This window comes from Myotis myotis, unplaced genomic scaffold, assembly GCF_014108235.1.
Source record: "Myotis myotis isolate mMyoMyo1 unplaced genomic scaffold, mMyoMyo1.p scaffold_m19_p_7, whole genome shotgun sequence".
Taxonomy (NCBI): Eukaryota; Metazoa; Chordata; class Mammalia; order Chiroptera; family Vespertilionidae; genus Myotis; species Myotis myotis.
The window spans coordinates 17,061,881-17,080,578 of record NW_023416379.1 but is presented as its reverse complement, the minus strand read 5'-3'; the positions used below and the strand labels follow the sequence as shown (position 1 = coordinate 17,080,578).

At 43.9% G+C, this 18,698-nt stretch overlaps 1 protein-coding gene across 8 annotated transcripts in view; it reads right to left on the bottom strand.

Moving 5' to 3' along the window:
• The window catches only part of NCOA7 (nuclear receptor coactivator 7), a 115,872-nt gene that overhangs the window by 2,246 nt on the left and 94,928 nt on the right, over positions 1 to 18,698 (bottom strand). For 7 of the 8 annotated variants that reach the window (XM_036316491.1, XM_036316494.1, XM_036316496.1 and 4 more), the window contains 5 exons: positions 11,915 to 12,062; positions 7,514 to 7,639; positions 5,409 to 5,561; positions 960 to 1,055; positions 250 to 323 (listed from right to left, as the gene is read on the bottom strand). In XM_036316491.1, the coding sequence (XP_036172384.1) occupies positions 250 to 323; positions 960 to 1,055; positions 5,409 to 5,561; positions 7,514 to 7,639; positions 11,915 to 12,062 (597 nt within the window). Of the gene's footprint in view, positions 1 to 249; positions 324 to 959; positions 1,056 to 5,408; positions 5,562 to 7,513; positions 7,640 to 8,941; positions 9,167 to 11,914; positions 12,063 to 18,698 lie in introns of those variants that run through there. The other variant, XM_036316497.1, reaches the window with a different exon arrangement.

Here is an 18,698-nt window from a genome sequence, read left to right as displayed (position 1 = left end):
CTTGTAAAACAAAGGGTACATTTCCTTTAATTCATTTAAGTGATCTGTCTTTCCTAAAAGGCAAGTGGTAGCAGTGCCTCATTTAGACACATAAATAAACCATTTCATCTCTCATTCTTAAAGTCATGGGAGGCCGCTGTCCTATCCTAATTAATGTGAGCACCGGGACTAGCTAACATCAGCTGGCACCAAGGTTTTGGTTACCACTCCAGTCACGTGGTAAATTAGTAACAACAATGAAAACCTTACCCTCCACCACCAAGTTCCAAGGAACTTATGTCTCCATTGATAAAGTATGAGTTTTCTCCACTCCACTTAAAGACCTTAGGATAGAAACACAAGACAGAGAACAGTCATTTTAATCTGGAGTCTTAACAAAAAAAAGAAACATTCGACTATTTCCTCTGGACTACCCATTGGCTGAAGAAGCACCTGACTGCCAGGCCTTTTCCACCCCAGGATGAGACCTCCTAAGGCAGTGGTTCTCAACCTGTGGGTTGCGACCCCTTTGGGGGTCGAACGACCCTTTCACAGGGGTTGCCTAAGACCATCGGAAAAAACATATATAATTACATATTGTTTTTGTGATTAATCACTATGCTTTAATTATGTTCAATTTGTAACAATGAAATTGGGGGTCACCACAACATGAGGAACTGCATTAAAGGGTCGCGGCACTAGGAAGGTTGAGAACCACTGTCCTAAAGGGTTATGAAGTCAGAGAGATCTCCCAGCCCATGTTCACTCTGACCTGCAATCCCTCCCTAGACTCCAGAGCAGGCAGAAGAGCAGTTCCCAAGGTCCCTGGAGAGACCCTGAGCAGTTTGTGTACTATAGTCATCCTGTTGACCCAGGCTGGAGGGAGTCCAGATGGGGTCACGGGACAGCTGCTGCTCCAACCTCACCCACACCCCTGACACTGTGACACTGGGAAATCAGATATTCTCCTATCCAGGTACCTTGAAATTGGGGCTAAATGTGTAGAGAAAAGTTTCGCCTGTGCCGTAATAGTGGTCACTGAACTTGAAAGGATGAGTGGCATATGCTCCGAAAATCTGTTAAAAAAAAAAAGAAAGAAATGTTATCTACCCTCAAACCTAAACCACCCAAAGACTTTCTGAAATGTGTTAACACAATCCTGAGATCTCATTATACCTCTTTCAGCAAAGATCCTTACTAAATTGGAGCTCTTAAATAAGAAGGACCACAAGCACAGAGACACAGCAAATGTCCCCAGCTCTAACTAGAATCCAAGAGGCTCAGAGAACTTATTTGTCAAAGGCCAACAACTGTTTCCATGTTAAAAGACTTCCAAAGTGCACCCGGGAGACAAGTTTCCTTTGGTGACTGCAGACAACACAATGGGAACATTAAGCAACAAGAAGCATCTTGCACGCAGAAATGAGTGGTTGAGAGAACAAAGGCAAATCTTCTTTGTTTTATAAGTGGAACTGTAGCCAGACATTTTCCCAGAGAAAATCAATTTTTCTCTCTTTTGATTTGTAAAAATGAGTTCTCAACATGCTTACTAAAACTCTATCCTTAACATGACTGATCCCATATATCTTGGTTCAAATTGGCTTTTAAGAAAAAGCCAACAGTTCCATAGGCTACGGGCTTTAAAGGTGATTTTGATGTATTAGAATCAATGGCTCTTCTATTTTTCCTTGTTGGGGGTTGGAAGGAGCCGCGTTTTCAGACGTAGCGTGTCTGCAGCCTCAGCGTCCTCTGCTTCTGCTCGGATCCGGGTCAGTAGCGCAGGAGTGAGGGTTGGCAAGAGTGAGCCTATGTGTTTTCAAAAATGTAGGTAATTCTGATATAGCTTCTATTCCAAATCCCTATTGCGAAATGCTGCCTTTAAATGGGGGTTAGCTGGAAAACGTAATTTTTCAAAATTATTTTAATTGAATTCTAATCATTGTGGAATCTCAGTTCCTGGCTCCTTGAAATGCTAAAAATTAGGTAGAGGAGAAGTCTAGAAACCCTTTCTAACCAATGTGCCTCATACTTCCTGCTACCAAACCTTTCCATACTTCTGCTACCAAACCTTCCCAGTTTGCTGCTAAGAATAAACGAAAGCAAAACTAACAAAAAGGTCAAAAATCCATTCCCTTCTTCTGGGGCTCTTCCAGTAAAAGAGCTAAAATTCAATTGAGCTAGGCATCTATCTTTAAAAGCATGTGCTAAAATATAACAACAAGGGCAATGGCCATACCTGGAAGACAGTGGGCCCCCTCCTGATCAATGAACAGAAAAAGGCATCCTTACTCTTTTATCCTCCACAAGAGTCTAAATAATTAGATTCTTTCTTTGCTAAACTTTTCTTAGCAACATGGAAATCTGTATAAGAACCAGGATTGGATGAGACTAGGGAATTATTATTGATTTTGTTAGGTACTAGTATATAGCATTGTGGTTATATAAGAAAATGTCCATTTTATATTAACTTTTCTATTAACTTTTTAGAAAATTATATAAAATAATATGCACATAATAGTATTGTTGGATCTATAACACATAAAAATTTAATATATTAGGCAATGTCAGGACACAGGAATCCATGAGAATAACTGAAGACAGCCAGAAGTGGTAAAAGGAAGGTTAATGTAACAAAACTGGTAAATATATATTTGCTCTCCTTTCTTCTTTCAGCTTCTTTAGTAGATAAAAAAAATTATATTAAGTAGTCAATAACAATTTATTGATGGGTTTGTGATATAGATCAGTGTAATATGTACAAAAATTACCATAGAAAGTGGAATGATATAAAGGTAGCAACTGCCCTGTCTGGTTTGGCTCAGTGGATAAAGCATCGGCCTGTGGACTGAAGGGTCCCAGGTACGATTCTGGTCAAGGGTTTAAAAAAATAAAATAAAATAAAAATAAAGGCAGCAACTTTGAGGAGAGCTTCAGAGCTCGGAGTCTTATGCTCTGTCTCTTCCCCTGAAGGTGGAGCTCAGGAGTCTGCAGAGCTGGGGGCTCGATAAATGAGCTTGTTTTATGAGCAGGATGCGGGGCAGGCAGAAGCTGGTCTTGGCTCACCTCACCTGACATGACACGTCTGCCCCACAGGCTGGGACAACGGCAGGAGAAACCCCTGTGTTCTCAGCCTGCCAGGCCCCAGGTAGAGCATCTGTCCTATGAGTAGGGGCGGGTGGATGAAGAGAGCCCTTTACCTCTAGGCCACACAGGTATGGAATTTAGCTCCTGAAACGGTGATCTCGGTCAAGGGCTGGGGACCTGCCCCTAGAGAAGGTGTATCATAACCCTGGCCTGGGAGAGGGAGCCCCACCTTCTGTCTGTCTGTCTGAACTGGGGGTGAGTGGAGGCAGCCGGCTGTGCTTCAAGTGCCACGGAAGCTCACCATTATTATCGAAATTCGTTATATTTGCTTGAATGAATGTTTCTTCACTCGTATGCCCTGAGGACAATTTCCAGAGACTTTATGTGATGACTATTTTCGTAATTCCCACCAGGATGGCTGTTTCACTGGGGACTGCCTCTGCAGAGCTCCATCCTGCTGCCATTCTGCCTACGTAATATTTTTATATTAAAATGTTCATTGCCAGAGAAATTTACAACTATTGTTCTACCATGTTCTCAAACACAGCAAAGCCACAATCTTGCCTTGGGGGTAGATGGGATGGGGTAAGAAAGTTAGTGCTTAGGTGTCTTCAAACAGTACCAGTGGCTTGAGAGTACCAGATTCTGTAAGATCCACCCCCGACAAGCAGTGTAGAGGCCTTCTTTACATATGTGCTAACAGGAAGCTGGGTGGAGAGAAAGCTGGGTGGAGATGTGCTTCATCAGCACTTGCCCCAGGCAGCCAAGACATTCCCCAACAAGTGTGTTATCTTATGTGAGGATTTATGTCTGTAGTCTAAAGCCATCTAGCCTTATCACATCTAAAACACTGCACCCAACCTCTCAAACATTTCACTAAATCCCTAAGTAATTCTACTTTAAACCTCTGTTTTTACTATTTTAAGTTTTGACTTGACTCTACCCACTATTCAGCTGAATCATGGTTAAGTATATTAACCAGGAAACAAGAATAGTAACAATGATAACATCTAAACTCCTCCCCAGAACTCCTAAGCTGCAATAGTCACAGGAACAAACCCAATTGAGAAAGAATGCCTCAATACCCCATTTCTCTGTTAATTTTTCCCAAGGCAAACTATAACAGTAAAGATCTATTTCCTCTAAAATGATCATAATTATATGGCTTCACAGCAAGCTCTTCAATGCTTAATAGTGTCCCACATGTAATAGGCATTCATTATACATTTTATGAATGAATGAATGAATGAATGGCTGTTGAGTAAAACCTGCTTCAATACCAGAAAGAGAAAAGAAGGGCATCTATATCTTAAAAAATGTAAAGTAATTTCTTCTTGGTATACAATACACACAAAACAGAAATAAAGAAAGAACAGACTTGAAAGAGACCTTCCTTGCCGAAACCGGTTTGGCTCAGTGGATAGAGCATCGGCCTGTGGACTGAGGGGTCCCGGGTTCGATTCCGGTCAAGGGCATGTACCTGGGTTGCGGGCACATCCCCAGTGGGAGATGTGCAGGAGGCGGCTGATCGATGTTTCTCTCCCATCGATGTTTCTAACTCTCTATCTCTCTCCCTTCCTCTCTGTAAAAAATCAATAAAATATATTTAAAAAAAAAAAAAAAGAAAGAGACCTTCCTTTTGTGAAGCAGGAGCCTGACTGGGTGGTAGATAAAATGTTCCAGGGAAGATTCTACTTGCATGCCAAGCTGACTGAGGTGAGGAGTACTAGTAGGTAGATGGGGAAATATCTAGATTTCACCAGTGCCTCCAAGACTGACCACCACAGAGGGTAAAAGTGCAATGAGCCACAGCAGAGCATTCTCCCTGCTGTTTCATAACAATTGGGCTCTTCCAGTACAACACACCACGGCCTTGTCTAGCTCTCCATCTCAGCAACCATACAGGCAAGGTTTGTGGGTACTACTTCAGCCACCTGAAAAAGTCCTGGAAAGGCACTAGAATTTCTTTCTGCAGTTACCACCAAATCCAGACTTGACTTTCTCCAACTTCTCCAGCTTGAGGTTGTAGAATATCATTAGAGTTTTCTACTGTATGGTAAGTACATGTCAAAAACTCCTCAGAATGTGACTGTACTTGGAGATATGCTCCATTTTCTTTGTTAGGGATGCATTTTTGAAGTGTGACATGATAAGTGGGATTTACTCCAAAACACTCCAGCAAAGAAAAAACCAATAAAGAAAAGGCAGGTGAAGCTTATGTGGCAAAATCCTGCTAACTTGTGGGATCTGGGTGATGGGAGTTCCTGGTACTCATCTCTACCGTGTGTAGCTTTGAAAATCTTTATTTAAAAAAAAATGTTTTCTAAGAGAGAAAGAAGCCTCACCTGATTATCCATGTCTTTGATAACCAGCAGGACAGGACTGTCTAGCGATGCTGATTTCCGATAGAGGGTTTTCAAGCTGGTCCCGTGCTCCAATGTGCTATATGCGAGTCTCCATGGATACCCTTGTACCCTGGCTGGAAGGCGTCGGGCCAGCTACGAATCCAAAGATGGACATGTAAACAGACAATTCACCCACAAACTACTCATGAGCTTGAGACACAAAGGACATGCCTGTGGATCAAACTTAAAATTACACTGATTTACATACTGTTCCCCTTTACTCGGGGCAATTATTTACCACTATAAACCAAGGGAGAAAAGGGGAAGTTACTCGTTGGTGGTGTCGACCTTGGCAGGACTGTGCCTCCCCGAGCACAGTATAACTCTCAGGGGCCTGACTGTGGGGTCACTATGCCATTATACACTGGGGGGTAGAGCACCTACCTAGCTTGATAGCAAAGCATGAATTATTAGACATATGCTCTCTGTTTTACTCTTCAACCTGGATTTCATCAAACAGTTCATGTTTCTCCAATTGTTCTACCAGTAAACCCTCGCAGGCTCAGAGCTGCTACTGACAACTGCAGTTTTCCACAGAAGTGATAAGAAACCTGTTTTATGCTGGCAGTCAGATGTAGTCTGTCCTCAACCCATCGGAATCTTTCACTACACTAACATTTCACTTCAGCCTGATGGCCATGAACACCAATAGTGCATCTCTCCTCAAAAATACTAACGGAGGAGACTGCCGAAGTCTTCAGAATGCTGCATATCATCCCCGTATCAGAACAAACCCCATTTCTGCAACTGCTTGGTCAAATCTCTTGGCTTTCCTGGGCCTTTGCAGACTCATTTGTAAATTGAGGGAGTTACACTTAATGATTCAGTAAGGTCTCTGAGACTCAGGTCTATGCTGCCTGATGGGGAAGTGGAAGAGGATCCTGGCTCAAGGTCAAATGCAAGCACATTACATAGCATTTCATTAAAAGGAAGTAACATTTTCAGAAAGCATCAAGTAAAACTACAGAAAAAGGAAAACTTTTCCTAGGTGTAGGTAGTTTTCATAAAGCAAATGAAATTTATTTGCTAAATGGTTTTTATTGAGCCTGACAAATTAAAACCAAACACTGGAACTCTGCAGTAATCACTGGGATAAATTTGGGTCCTAAGTGTGTTAGTTTAGAACACTTTAAATATTGGTTTGAGCTGTAGCCGGTTTGGCTCAGTGGATAGACCAGCCATGGGCAAACTACGGCCCCCGGGCCGATCCGGCCCGTTTGAAATGAATAAAACTAAAAAAAAAAAAGACCGTACCCTTTTATGTAATGATGTTTACTTTGAATTTATATTAGTTCACACAAACACCCCATCCATGCTTTTGTTCCGGCCCTCCGGTCCAGTTTAAGAACCCATTGTGGCCCTCGAGTCAAAAAGTTTGCCCACCCCGGGATAGACCGTTGGCCTGCGGACTGAGGGGGTCCCAGGTTCAATTCCGGTCAGGGGCATGTACCTTGGTTGCGGGCACATCTCCAGTGGGGAGTGTGCAGGAGGCAGCTGATCGATGTTTCTCTCTCATCGATGTTTCTAACTCTCCGTCTCTCTCCCTTCCTCTCTGTAAAAAATCAATAAAATATATATAAAAAAAAATATATTGGTTTGAGGCCCTGCCCAGGTAGCTCAGTTGTTTAGAGTGTTGTCCCACTACACCAAGGTTGTGGGCTCATTCCTGGTCAGGGTATATGAAGAATCAACCACTAAATGCATAAATAAGTGAAACAACAAATCAAAATCTCACTCTCTCTTTTTCTCTCCCCTTCCCGTCTCTCTCTCAAATCAATTAAAAATTGTTTTGAAAATTAGAAATGGCATTTTGTTCAGGTTTGAGAGAGGGCTGTAGTGTCTGGCCAAGACCGCACACTCCTGAGAAGGCAGCAGGGACCTTTCTCTGCCATAACCTTTCGGAAGCAGAGAAGGGACTCTTAAGCTGCTGGTCTTCATCTAAAACCTGGCTCATCCCTCACCCGGAAGGAGAGCAATGTGCTCAGGGTGGGGAAATGCTTCTTAAGGCTGGAAGCCCCCCATCCTCAGCCCCCAGGGAGGACCACCTGCTCGATGTGCATGTTCTCCAGGAGCGCGCTGTGGGGCTGCAGAATCGGCAGGGCTGTCTCGTCATCGTCTTCATAGTAGCTGCACGTGCTCTTCCTGCGCTTTGCCTCCTCGACAGTGATGATCTGAAATGCAGAAGACAAGTAAGTTAAAACAAAACAAAAAACAGAAAAACCCTGATGTCTGCTTTACCTTAGCCAGCTAAAATCAACCTCAGGTACACCATGTGGAGTTTTAGCAGCAGGACAGAAATTGAACCGGGACTTTGGGAAATGGTTAATTTTTCAATTTCAGAACAAATGCAGAATTTAACATGGTACAGCTGAGGCACTTAATATGTACAAATTAAAGTTGCAAGTTTTCCCTTTGATTATTGCTGTCGACTGCTCAGTCCTAGAACAAGAATTATGTGTAACTCCACAAGCAACTTATGCCCTTGAACTGCCCCTAGTTATTCCTCTTTGACTTGCATCTAAATTTGAATTAAGGGACCAATCAGAGATCATTCTATGAGTAAGTCTTCTATAAATAGGGACATTGGGAAGATAAGATACTTCTTTAAAATTAAGACTCCTACTAATGTTTTCTCTTAAGATTGTGCACATAACAACCAACCCTGATAGAAATGACAAATGGTAACAGCTACCAGAGTAACAATCCAAAGAAACACAAATTTAGTCTAAAAGACAATTAGGTTATGATTCTTTGTGTGCAGTTCAGGAGCTAAAAAAGTAGTCTCTCCTTCAAAAGTGAGAAAGGTGATGCACACAACATTATTCCATTATAACTATGCTTATAAACTACCAAAATCAAGTTCACCTTAAGATTTTTTTTTTCCCCCCTCCTAAAGTCTGGATAAATCACTGAATTATTTTTAAATTAAAGACACATATAAAGTGACTAATTCACTAAAATTCCTGCATACCAGTATTAATGACTTTTGCATTATAGAGAAAAACATTTAAGTTATACATAATAAAAGTTGTCAGACAACACACTACTTGATTTCCAAAATGCACAGTCATGGATATAAAGCACCTGCCATTGCCTGAGCCAGATTTACAGGTAAGGAAATTAGCTTACACAGGCTACCATCTTCTCAAGGGGAAATTCTTAAAGGAAACACTATCAAAGAATCACAAACCCAGCATCTTCAACGCATTACATGAAGCACGTATTTTTTTGTGAACTCTACATTTAACGTGGGTTCAAAATGAAGCTGTGGAAAGCAAAAATCAAATATGAACACTTTTACTCCAAAGAGAGGGGCAAACCACACCGTACCCATCTTTAAAACCAATAAAATACCTGCTGGGGTTGAAATGCCTGCACAATCCTTTCTAATCAAGAAAGCATTTCAAAACACACCGCGGCAGACCTCTGAGGATTCACAGGCACCTCATTCGCTCTCGGGGACTCCAACGTACCTTCACAAAAGGTTCTTGGTTAGGTCTGGCACAATAGAAAATCTGAATGTCCAAGGGCAATCTTCGGACCCTCATCCTGAGGGTGAGAACTGCCTGCTTGCTTTCTAAGGAGGAACAGGTTTTTTCTCTGCCTGCTTTCACACCACGGTTCCCTGTAACCACGCTGAGCTACAACTGTTTTTGCAGTATCTCGTTTCCTGCATGGTTGGGTTTCTGTTTCCCTTAGGAGAGGGTTCAACATTTCTACAGGAACACACCCAAATTAGGATTGAGAACAAACACACACTTCCTGTCAGGCAGAGCTGGGAGGCTGTAAAATGACACTTTCACCTTTGAAACGGTGGTTTCCTAACGGTGGTACAACAAACCGCACCGTTTTCTTCTTTTTTCTTTTTCTTCTTATACGCGTTTTCCTAACCGTCCTTTGGCTAAGCCAGCTTTCCTGACCCCGCCTTCCCGGGCTTTTTTCAGCACCTTCTCTAAAGCTAAACCTCCATGTTCAACTTTACGTAATTTCCCTGACATCAGCTGGAATCTCAGGGGAAGGATGAAAGGGAGCCTTTACCCCAGCGAGCGAGGCTCACTGTACTTAGAACAATGGCATTTCACTTCAGTTCCGTGTGTGTTAAGTGCGCGCAACTTAAAAGAGTGGGAAAACATCTGCTTCATGTGAGGCTGGGGAACATGTCACTTTAGATTCAGTTTTTTCCAGAACAGCTGGTGAAGTCATTTTCAAAAAGGCAAAACTTTTTACTTTTTAGGATATTAATCTTTTTTTAAACGTTTTCAATTTATTGGGGTGACATTGTTTAATAAAAGTACATAGTTCCAAGAGGACAGTTCTATAATACATCCTCTGTATATGGCCTTGTGTGTTTACCCACACATTTAGGATATTAATCTTAATGACTAAGAAGCATGATGAGACGTGCTCTACTCCTCAGATCTGAGGTCAGGGGCGTGGAAAGAAATGCAGAAAACCCTGGCTCGGTTTTCAGTGATCTTTCTGTGCCTGTTCCAGATCCCACACGGCCTTTTGGTCCTGCTGAGGGGATAGGCATAGCTCATTCTGGGGTCGGATCCACTAAGGACTCTGGCAGGTACCTGTGATCAGTCCCAGGTTCGCCAGGACTTAGCCTCAGTGCAAGAGCCTAGGCACAATCTGGGGAAAAAGCACTAGGATTCTGTGCCAGGGAGACGGCATTCCTTTAAGTTCCTGGCACTTCATGACAGTTAACATTGACTGAGCGCTTTCTACCTGCTGGCGAGTGCCAGGTGCTTTGTCAGGCACAGTCTCCAGTGGGTGAGGAGACAGCAGAGAGACGTTTACAAATACATGAATGCCATTCCATGTGATACGAATGCTAACAGCAGCTCCAAGGAGGCTGGAGCCATCCAGAGAGTTCGGAGAGCAGAGGTGGGGTACGGGGAGATGTCCAGGTAAAGGGCACAGCAGGAACACAGAGCTGTGTTCTGTGTTCACTACGGCTCGAGACTAGAGAGCAAGGGAAGTAGAGAGCAGGCTGGGGAGGGGGCAGAAATGGAGAAAATAAGAATCTTGACGCCTTGAAGGGACTTGGAACGTATCGGGTAGCATTTCTAAAAACTGGCTGTTCTTCAAAATCATCCAGGAGCTTTTAGAAACACAGATTCCAACATTCCTCCCCCATACCCACTGAATTACGGTCTCTAGTGATGAGGGTCTAGGATTCAGTTAAAAAAAATAATGTGCCAAGTGGTGGTTTGGAAGATTGGCCAGGAGGGTAACGATTGCTACAGGCAACAGAGAGCCACTGAGTGCTTTCAGCATGTGCGTATAGACCACGCTTGGGATCACTTGCTTGATCGCTTATTTGGGTCTTCAAGCCTCAAGGGTTGTTCATCTCCAGTCTACTGAACATCTGTCAGCCAGAGAGCTCTCCAAAATGCATATCTGTGTATACTTCTCCAGGCTCAAAACAGCTCAATGCCTTCCTACTGCCGTTAGGAAAATAACCAAACTCCTACCCTTGGTACATAGATCCTTTGTGATCTGCCCTCGCTTACTTCTCCAGCTTCATTTCCTGCTATTCCCTCAGCTTTGCACTCTATGCTCCAGCCACACTGAATTTTTGTTAGTTCACCAAATGCTCTTTCTTTCTCCCCTGGGTCATTCCTTTGAACAGACCTTTCTCTCTGGCCAGACCATGTTCCATATCCAGGTCCCGCCACAACTGCCTGTATTCCCACTTCTGATCTCAGTTCAGATCACTTCTTCTGGGCAGCTTTCTCTGCTCCCCTAGCTCCTTCCAGATGGCTGGCTACAGCCTGCTGTAGAGCTTGGCACTTCATCTACAATGACAATTATCTTGTCATAATGTAATGATTTATCTATACTCCTTAATGCTAACTTCTACTTATCTCACCCGCTGTGCCCCTAACAGGGGAAAGGTTTGGAAAGTGCTCAAAAAAAATTATGAAGGGCTTTTCAAGCCACATTAAGGAGCTTGAATTTCAACCTGTATGTAAAAGGGACGCAGCAGAACTTTTTTATAGGAAAAGTGAAATGACCCAGTAGTGGTGGTGATGATGGGGTCTTTCTGTATAACTCGCTTTCAAGCAGGAATAAGGTTATATCCCACTGTAACTTCAAAGCTGCACAGGGAACTTCACTTCTTATAAGCCAAGAAGCTCTTGGAATCTGGACACAAGAACATTCTGACTGAATACTGTAGTTCAAGGACCATGACAGTCTCAGGGGTGAGCAAACTTTTTGACCCGAGGGCCACAATGGGTTCTTAAACTGGACCGTAGGGCCGGAACAAAAGCATGGATGGAGTGTTTGTGTGAACTAATATAAATTCAAAGTAAACATCATTACATAAAAGGGTACGGTTTTTTTTTTTTTTAGTTTTATTCATTTCAAACGGGCTGGATCCGGCCCGCGGGCCGTAGTTTGCCCACGGCTGGTCTAGCTCCTACTTGAGTGCTCACCTCCCAGCTCTTGGTGGTCGGCTCACTGAAGAAGTTGTCGATCATATTCAGTTCTTCCTTTTCCACCACCACAAAGCCTTGCTCTTTGGCATCCTTCCCATAGACGTCAGGAGACCACTGAACAAAGAATGTGTACAAGTGATCCACCCTGAAAAACATGTTCATCATAGGAATTAACACCAAATCCACTTTCCTGGCAGGCACTGGTAGGGACTTTGGCACATACAACCATCTTGTTCCTGCTTGGCAAAGCCACTTTGCTAATTGGGAAATTTCTCACTGTGAAGATTATCTCTATTAGTGCATTCCAAACTCAGAAAATAAGTCAACAAATGAAAGCAGAAGTCCACAGACGTGGAGCAACTCTTTCAATCTGAGGAAAAGATCAAACGATAGATACAGAGGCAGAGCTGCCTCGAATAGACTGTCAAACTACAGCGGGAAGGCCGGGGAGGGTTGGGGGGATAGGAGGGGGTGGGTAAGAGATCAACCGAAGGATTTGCATGCATGCATATAAGCATAACCAATGGACATAAGACACTGGGGGGTAGGGGAGGCCAGGGGATTGTCAAGGGCGGGGGAAAAAAGGAGACATATGTAATACCCTTTGTAAGACTTTAAGCAATAAAAGAATTAAAAAAAAAAAGATAACCAGAAAAAAAAAAAGACTAAAAAACACAATGAAATATATCAATGTTTTCCTCACTGGGTCTTCATTTATTGTACACCTGTATTTATTGGGAAAAAATTAGTCTGAAGCTTAAGATGGGAACCAAGATAAACACGCTAACGGGCCTTTTTGTAGAGTGAAGCACTATTATAATTTTAATGAAACAGCTTTAATAACTACAGAGTGAGTAATACTAGATATTGTTTAATATTAGCAACAGAGCTAATTATATGGACATGGAAATGTCACTTACTTCCAATTTCTCTGTTCTCATATACAGATTTAACATCTGAAGGTTCTGAAGCATCTCTCCAGGCTTCATCAATAGAAAGATGGCTGGTTTCCAAGCAGAGAATGAGAGCTCTCAGTCCCAGCACTTGCAATAGTGTGTGTGTGTGTGTGTGTGTGTGTGTGTGTGTGTCGGGGGTGTATGTCAATTTTGGTATAAAACATTCTTGCTTGCATATGCCATTCTATTAGAAATATCTCAACCTGAGTAGGAACCTGGGGTGACCAGGTCAGTGGGCTTCTCCCAAGCCTCTCCTCTGGGTTCTGCTAGGTTTGTCCCTGGAGTGAGTGGCTGCTTCTGCAGCAGTCAGGGACAGCCCTTTAAACTGAGTAAGCCCTGGGCTTCTTAGACTTACCACAGGAGCAAGTCTCTAGAAAGGAGGGAAAAGGCATTCTCAAAATATCAGAGTCATAAACATTAAAAAAAAAAAAAAAAAAAAAATATATATATATATATATATATATATATATATATATTTTATTGATTTCAGAGAGGAAAGAGGAGGGAGAGATAGAAACATCAATGATGAGAGAGACTCATCCATCAGCTGCCTCCAGCACGCCCCCTACTGGGGACCAAGCCCTCAACCCAGGCACGTGTCCTGACCGGGAATCAAACTGTGACCTCCTAGTTCATAGGTCGAAGCTCAACCACTGAGCCATGCCAGCTGGGCCATAAACATTTTTAATATTAAACAGAGAAGCAACCTTATAGTTTTTATCAATGCTGGTGAAATATACCTGCTACCTAAAAAGAAAAGATGTGATTCCCTGACTCAGGGACCTTCCATTGCACAATAACTCTAAGAGACAAGTGTTACTATGCCCAGTTTAAAGATTAAAACACTGAGGTTCAATAGACTTAATAATGTGCCCAAACTCCCCATCCCTGAAAATGTCCCAGCCAATCTAAGCTAACTGGCTCTTCTTTTATGAATGCTGACCTCCAAGGGGGACAAGCACATTTCTGTACCTGTCCAGTCAGACGTCTCACAGTATGGGCAACTACTTCTTTGGCTTTAGTTTTATTAATGAAGCATAAGTACTAATAGTGAGAAGCCCTGGGTGGCCCTGAGGGCTGCCTACTTCCTGTTCCTCCTCCTCCACCTTCATCAACAGGCTCACAGCACTGCTGGCTCTGTGCTCTGTTCCTGGAGACAGCCCTGTGGGCAGCCGCCTCACCTCAGGCATGTGCCTGGGGACTGTTCTCCACTGGCTGCGACAGGGAGGGCAGCAGCCCTGAAAGGCCTCGCTTTTCTCTCAGTTGGCGGGTTCTACCTTACAGCCAACAGGCATCCTGGCCTTGGAGGCCTCAGGTAATATGAGACGAGAGACCTTAAAAATATGTTCTGCAATGGGGCACCCCAAGGGGAAAGGTTCGTGTCTCTTCTCATTCAGGACACTGTCACACCCTGGTTTCCCTCAATGATAGTCTTGCTCAGAACATCCCCTCATTCTCTTATGCAGAGAGGGCCCTCATACCAAGCTACTGATGGAAAAGCAGGAGGAATGGGGAATTGGCGGGGCCTGTTCCACAGGAGAAAATTAGAGTTCATTTGGGACCAAATTGCTTACTTAATTCTTAGGCCCCAGGAAACCAAATGGAAGAATCAATGTCCCTCTCCCCAGCTCCCCTTTTGCTCAATTCTCCATCCTTTGTTTGTTATTTTTACTAATTAATTGGGGAGGAGAGGAAAAGGATATGACGTCATCATTTTTCTTTCCAGATTAGAGTAGAAACTTACTGAAGTTTATTTAACCTAATTCTTGGAATGGCTCTTTTTGGCTCACTGGGTTTTCCTGGTGATTAGTTCCCAGAACTCACGCCTCCCCTCTGGAAACAGGCTTAAGTTCTGAAAATTCCCCTCCTGGCCCTCTGCCACCACCTCCCCCACTCCTTCCATCAAGACTATCAGTTAGCCTCTCACCGTGACCCCCATCCCTCCTCTTTCCCCAGCCATTGGCCCCTCCTGGGTGCACATCCTTCCAGGACAATCTTTCCATCTGCCCCTCGCTGCTGTCCCCTAGCGGCGCACCACTGAGCCTTCCATAGCACCTGCCCTTCCAAACACCTGCCTACAGAAAGAGAAACACTCATCTTTCCAACTCCCCCCTTTCCATGGAGATTGCTGGATTTGCTGATTCATGCTTAGGGAATCCACTATAAATCAAAGGCTGCTAACCTTGGCTAGGAAAAAACCCTCCCTCCAGCTCTCTTCCTTGGCTACTCCACACAGTTATTCCAGACCTCTGCTTTCTCAGGCTCTCACCCTCAACCTCGTACCCGCCTCCCTCTCTGAGCACAGCTCCCTTCACTATACCATCCTCATGATGCCCTCCCCTCCGCTGTCCCCCTTAGCGATCTTTCCCCGCAGAAAAATGAACTCCTCTCCAGCTTTAACCCGCCCCTCTGTATTTTCGACAGGCCCCCTCCCTGGTGAATTTCCTCCATGTCTTCCACCTCACCTCTCTGTCCTCTCCATCCCTTTATCTCCATCGTAATCCACAAACCTCCTTGCATTCCCCCATCCTTAAAAGCCTCTAAATTTTGTTTTTTTCTAAAGCTCCCTTCCCATGACTCATCTTTCCTTTAGAGTTCATTATTAACATTTGGCTTAGTCTATTTTCCACCTTCTTTTCATTCCTGAATTTTTTTCCATTCTGATTTTATTAACCTTTTTGTATATGCTCTGTGTTAAATCTGCTTCAGATACGGTCTAAAAAGAGGTAAAAAATGTTAAATCTTGTTCCCTCCCTCATTGCTTCAGTGAAGCTCCTTTTCTCCAAGTGACCTATTATCAAACCGAACAGTATCTTGGGCATCGTTTGTCTTGACCTGTTGATGGCTTTTTCGAAGCTCACTCAGCGACTCATCCTGTGGTCTCGATGCATCATATTTCTCAGCCTCTGTTAGCCCAGGACACTTCCCCTAATTGCCACTCCACTGGTCATTAAGCTATGGATGTGGTAACAGCACGTGAGCAGGAAAATGGGTCAAGAACTGGGTCCTGACAAATGCTAATGTTTAAGGAGGAAGCGGTAGAAGTGGTCCTGGAAGGAAGCCAGGAAGAAATGGCAGAGAATCAGAAGCGATTTTATAAAATGCAAGTCTGATCACTTCACCCAGCTATGCACAATTCTTCTAAGAACTCCCCACAGGTTTATGATAAATGCAAACACCTTGGTGCTGCCAGAGAGCTTTGTTCTGTGTTAATCTCCAAATGTACTCCTGGTTCCTGCCATATGCTATTATATGTTTGCTCCAACATCCACTCTGGCCCCTATGCCCAAACTGCTTTCCCTTCTCTTCTCTTCTCTTCTCTTCTCTTCTCTTCTCTTCTCTTCTCTTCTCTTCTCTTTCTCTCTTTCTTTCTCTTCCTCCCTTTTCTTTTCTTTCTTATTTTTTTAAAAATATATTTTTATTGATTTCAGAGAGGAAGGGAGAGGGAGGGAGAGAGAAACATCAATGATGAGAGAGGATCATTAACTGACTGCCTCCTGCACACCCCCTACTGGGGATGGTGTGGGCATGTTGTGGGCATGTGCCCTTGGCCAGAATTGAACCCGGGACCCTTTAGTCCGCAGGCTGATGCTCTATCCACTGAGCCAAACCAGCTGGGGCTTCTTTATTTATTTTTTAAGAGTGATGACAAAGGTTAGGCCCAGGGGAGAATCATCTTAGGGTAGGGCCCGGTAAGGGGTTATGGTTAAGCTCGGTGTTGACAGAGGACAAGTCAGTTACAGGAAGAAGGGGAAACGGCATTCCACAGCAGGGAACATGTGCAAACAGACATGGCATGTTACAGCAGGGTGATGCTGGAGGAAGTCACCTGGACACGGCAGAGAGGAAGAAGGGCAATGCAACAGGGCGCTGGCGACTTCTGACAGACAGAAAAGATGGGAAGCTCCAGACCTCAGGTTGAGGGGCGCAAACAAAACCTCCTTACATAATTCCAGTGACACCCGACCCAAGCCAGTGGGCACCTGGGCTGACTGTGCTGAACAGAACACATCAGAAAGGGCCACATTTATTCTTTCCTTAATGGAGTGGCAGGAGACGAGAAAGAAAAAGCCAGAGGGGCTGGGTCCCTGGGTCACAGCAAGTCCTGGCCCAAGACCAAAGGCTTGGACCTTACCCTGAGACTACTGTTTCCCAAAGTGTGGCCAGGGCGGCTCCCATGACTTTGGTGGATACACAGAGGAACATATTTAGATAGGTACATCTTTATTTAAAGAGCACCAGCAGTAAATACAGTGAGCATATTGTACTTCTGATTTCACAGATACTACTGCTCAGGAGAAGGCTGAGAAAAAAATGAACGATTTAAATCCCTTAAAGAACAATTTCAGTTGATTTAAAGACAGCTGTGGAGCGAAGCGCAGTACAGACAGCGTGCAGATACGGGGTATCTGTGAGGGAAGAGTGTGAATGCCTGAAGCCTGAGCAGCACTGGGGAGGCGGCAGCCAGGGCTCTAGCAGGGAGGAGGCCTGACCAGATCCGTGACTTAGAAAGACTGCTGTGGAGCCACGCAGGGAAAGTCAGGGGACGATAAAACCGACTAGAAACATAGGCTTTGTTGAGAAGGCTACAACAGTGATCCAGCCCGGAGAGGATCAAGGCCAGAAGGCAGGCGTGCAGGGGACATGGTGGAGACGCTTGCCGTACACACTCCTCCGGGCACAGAATTAGTTAGAACCCATCTAGCGACAGTTACTAAGGACACGACACCTGGAACTCAGGCTTTGTGCACATTTCCCGTCAAATTATAAATTCGGGCTGAATCAGATTTCTTCCTAAACTCAAAGGTCTTTATCATCAACACAGGCTCGTCTCAGGATTCACCGCAAAAGAAACTCCTAATTCAAGTGACAGATCTCTGTTTACCAGAGGAAGCTGCCATCGCTGAAAAAAGAAACGCAAAGAAGGACCTTGGAAGGCAGCCAAGCCCTGCGATTGTGGGAGAGGTCACAGCAGCAGCAACAACTGACTTCAGCTAGTGCCTGGGCAAGTGCATTCCTCCACAGTAACCCCGCGAGGCGGCCACTCCGATGGTCGTTCCCATTTAATAGAGGAAGACACAGGTGCTTCCACAGGTTAACTTGCCCAAGGCCACACGGTATGTTTGTTAGCGGTGAACCTGGCCTCAACCTCAGATCAGCTCATGGTCTCAACCTGCTTCACCATCTCCTTTAGGGTGAGTCCCACTGTCCTGATTTCACTAGTTAAGAAAAGCAGGTCGATGACAAAGCTGCAGGGTTGAGGGATATAAAACCTGTTTTTTTTTAAAAAAAAAAAAAATCTGAGTTGATGCTTGGAACAAAACATTATTCTACTGTTCATACTTCAGGTGTATGAGCTTAGGTATAATTACAATCTATCTTATCAAACAAGACTACCAATTATGGTAGTATTTAATTTACTGTTGCTTTTTTACTTTTTTTTTTTTTTTAATTCTAGCTGTTAGGTAAAGTTTTTTAAAAAGTACACATTTCTAAGTTAAAGACCTGGATTCCCAAATTGGTTCCACTTGCTACTAGCTGCAGGGCCTGGAATCATTTGGCTGGAGGTAGTGCAGGGCTCTCTCAGCAGCTGTTCCTTAGAGCAGTTACTTAACACTAGAGCTGCCCTCCCTCCATTCCTCGGTCTGCTCCTGCAGGCATTTAGGCTTGCAGTAACTAATAGCTAATCTCTCTGAGCTCCTGAAAGGAAGATAAGAAAACTTATATAGGCATCTGAAGCATCAAATGTGTAAGAAGTTCATTCTACTTTCACACAGATCCTTTAGAAAGTCCCTCCCGTGTGGTGATCTAAAACTTGCTACCAT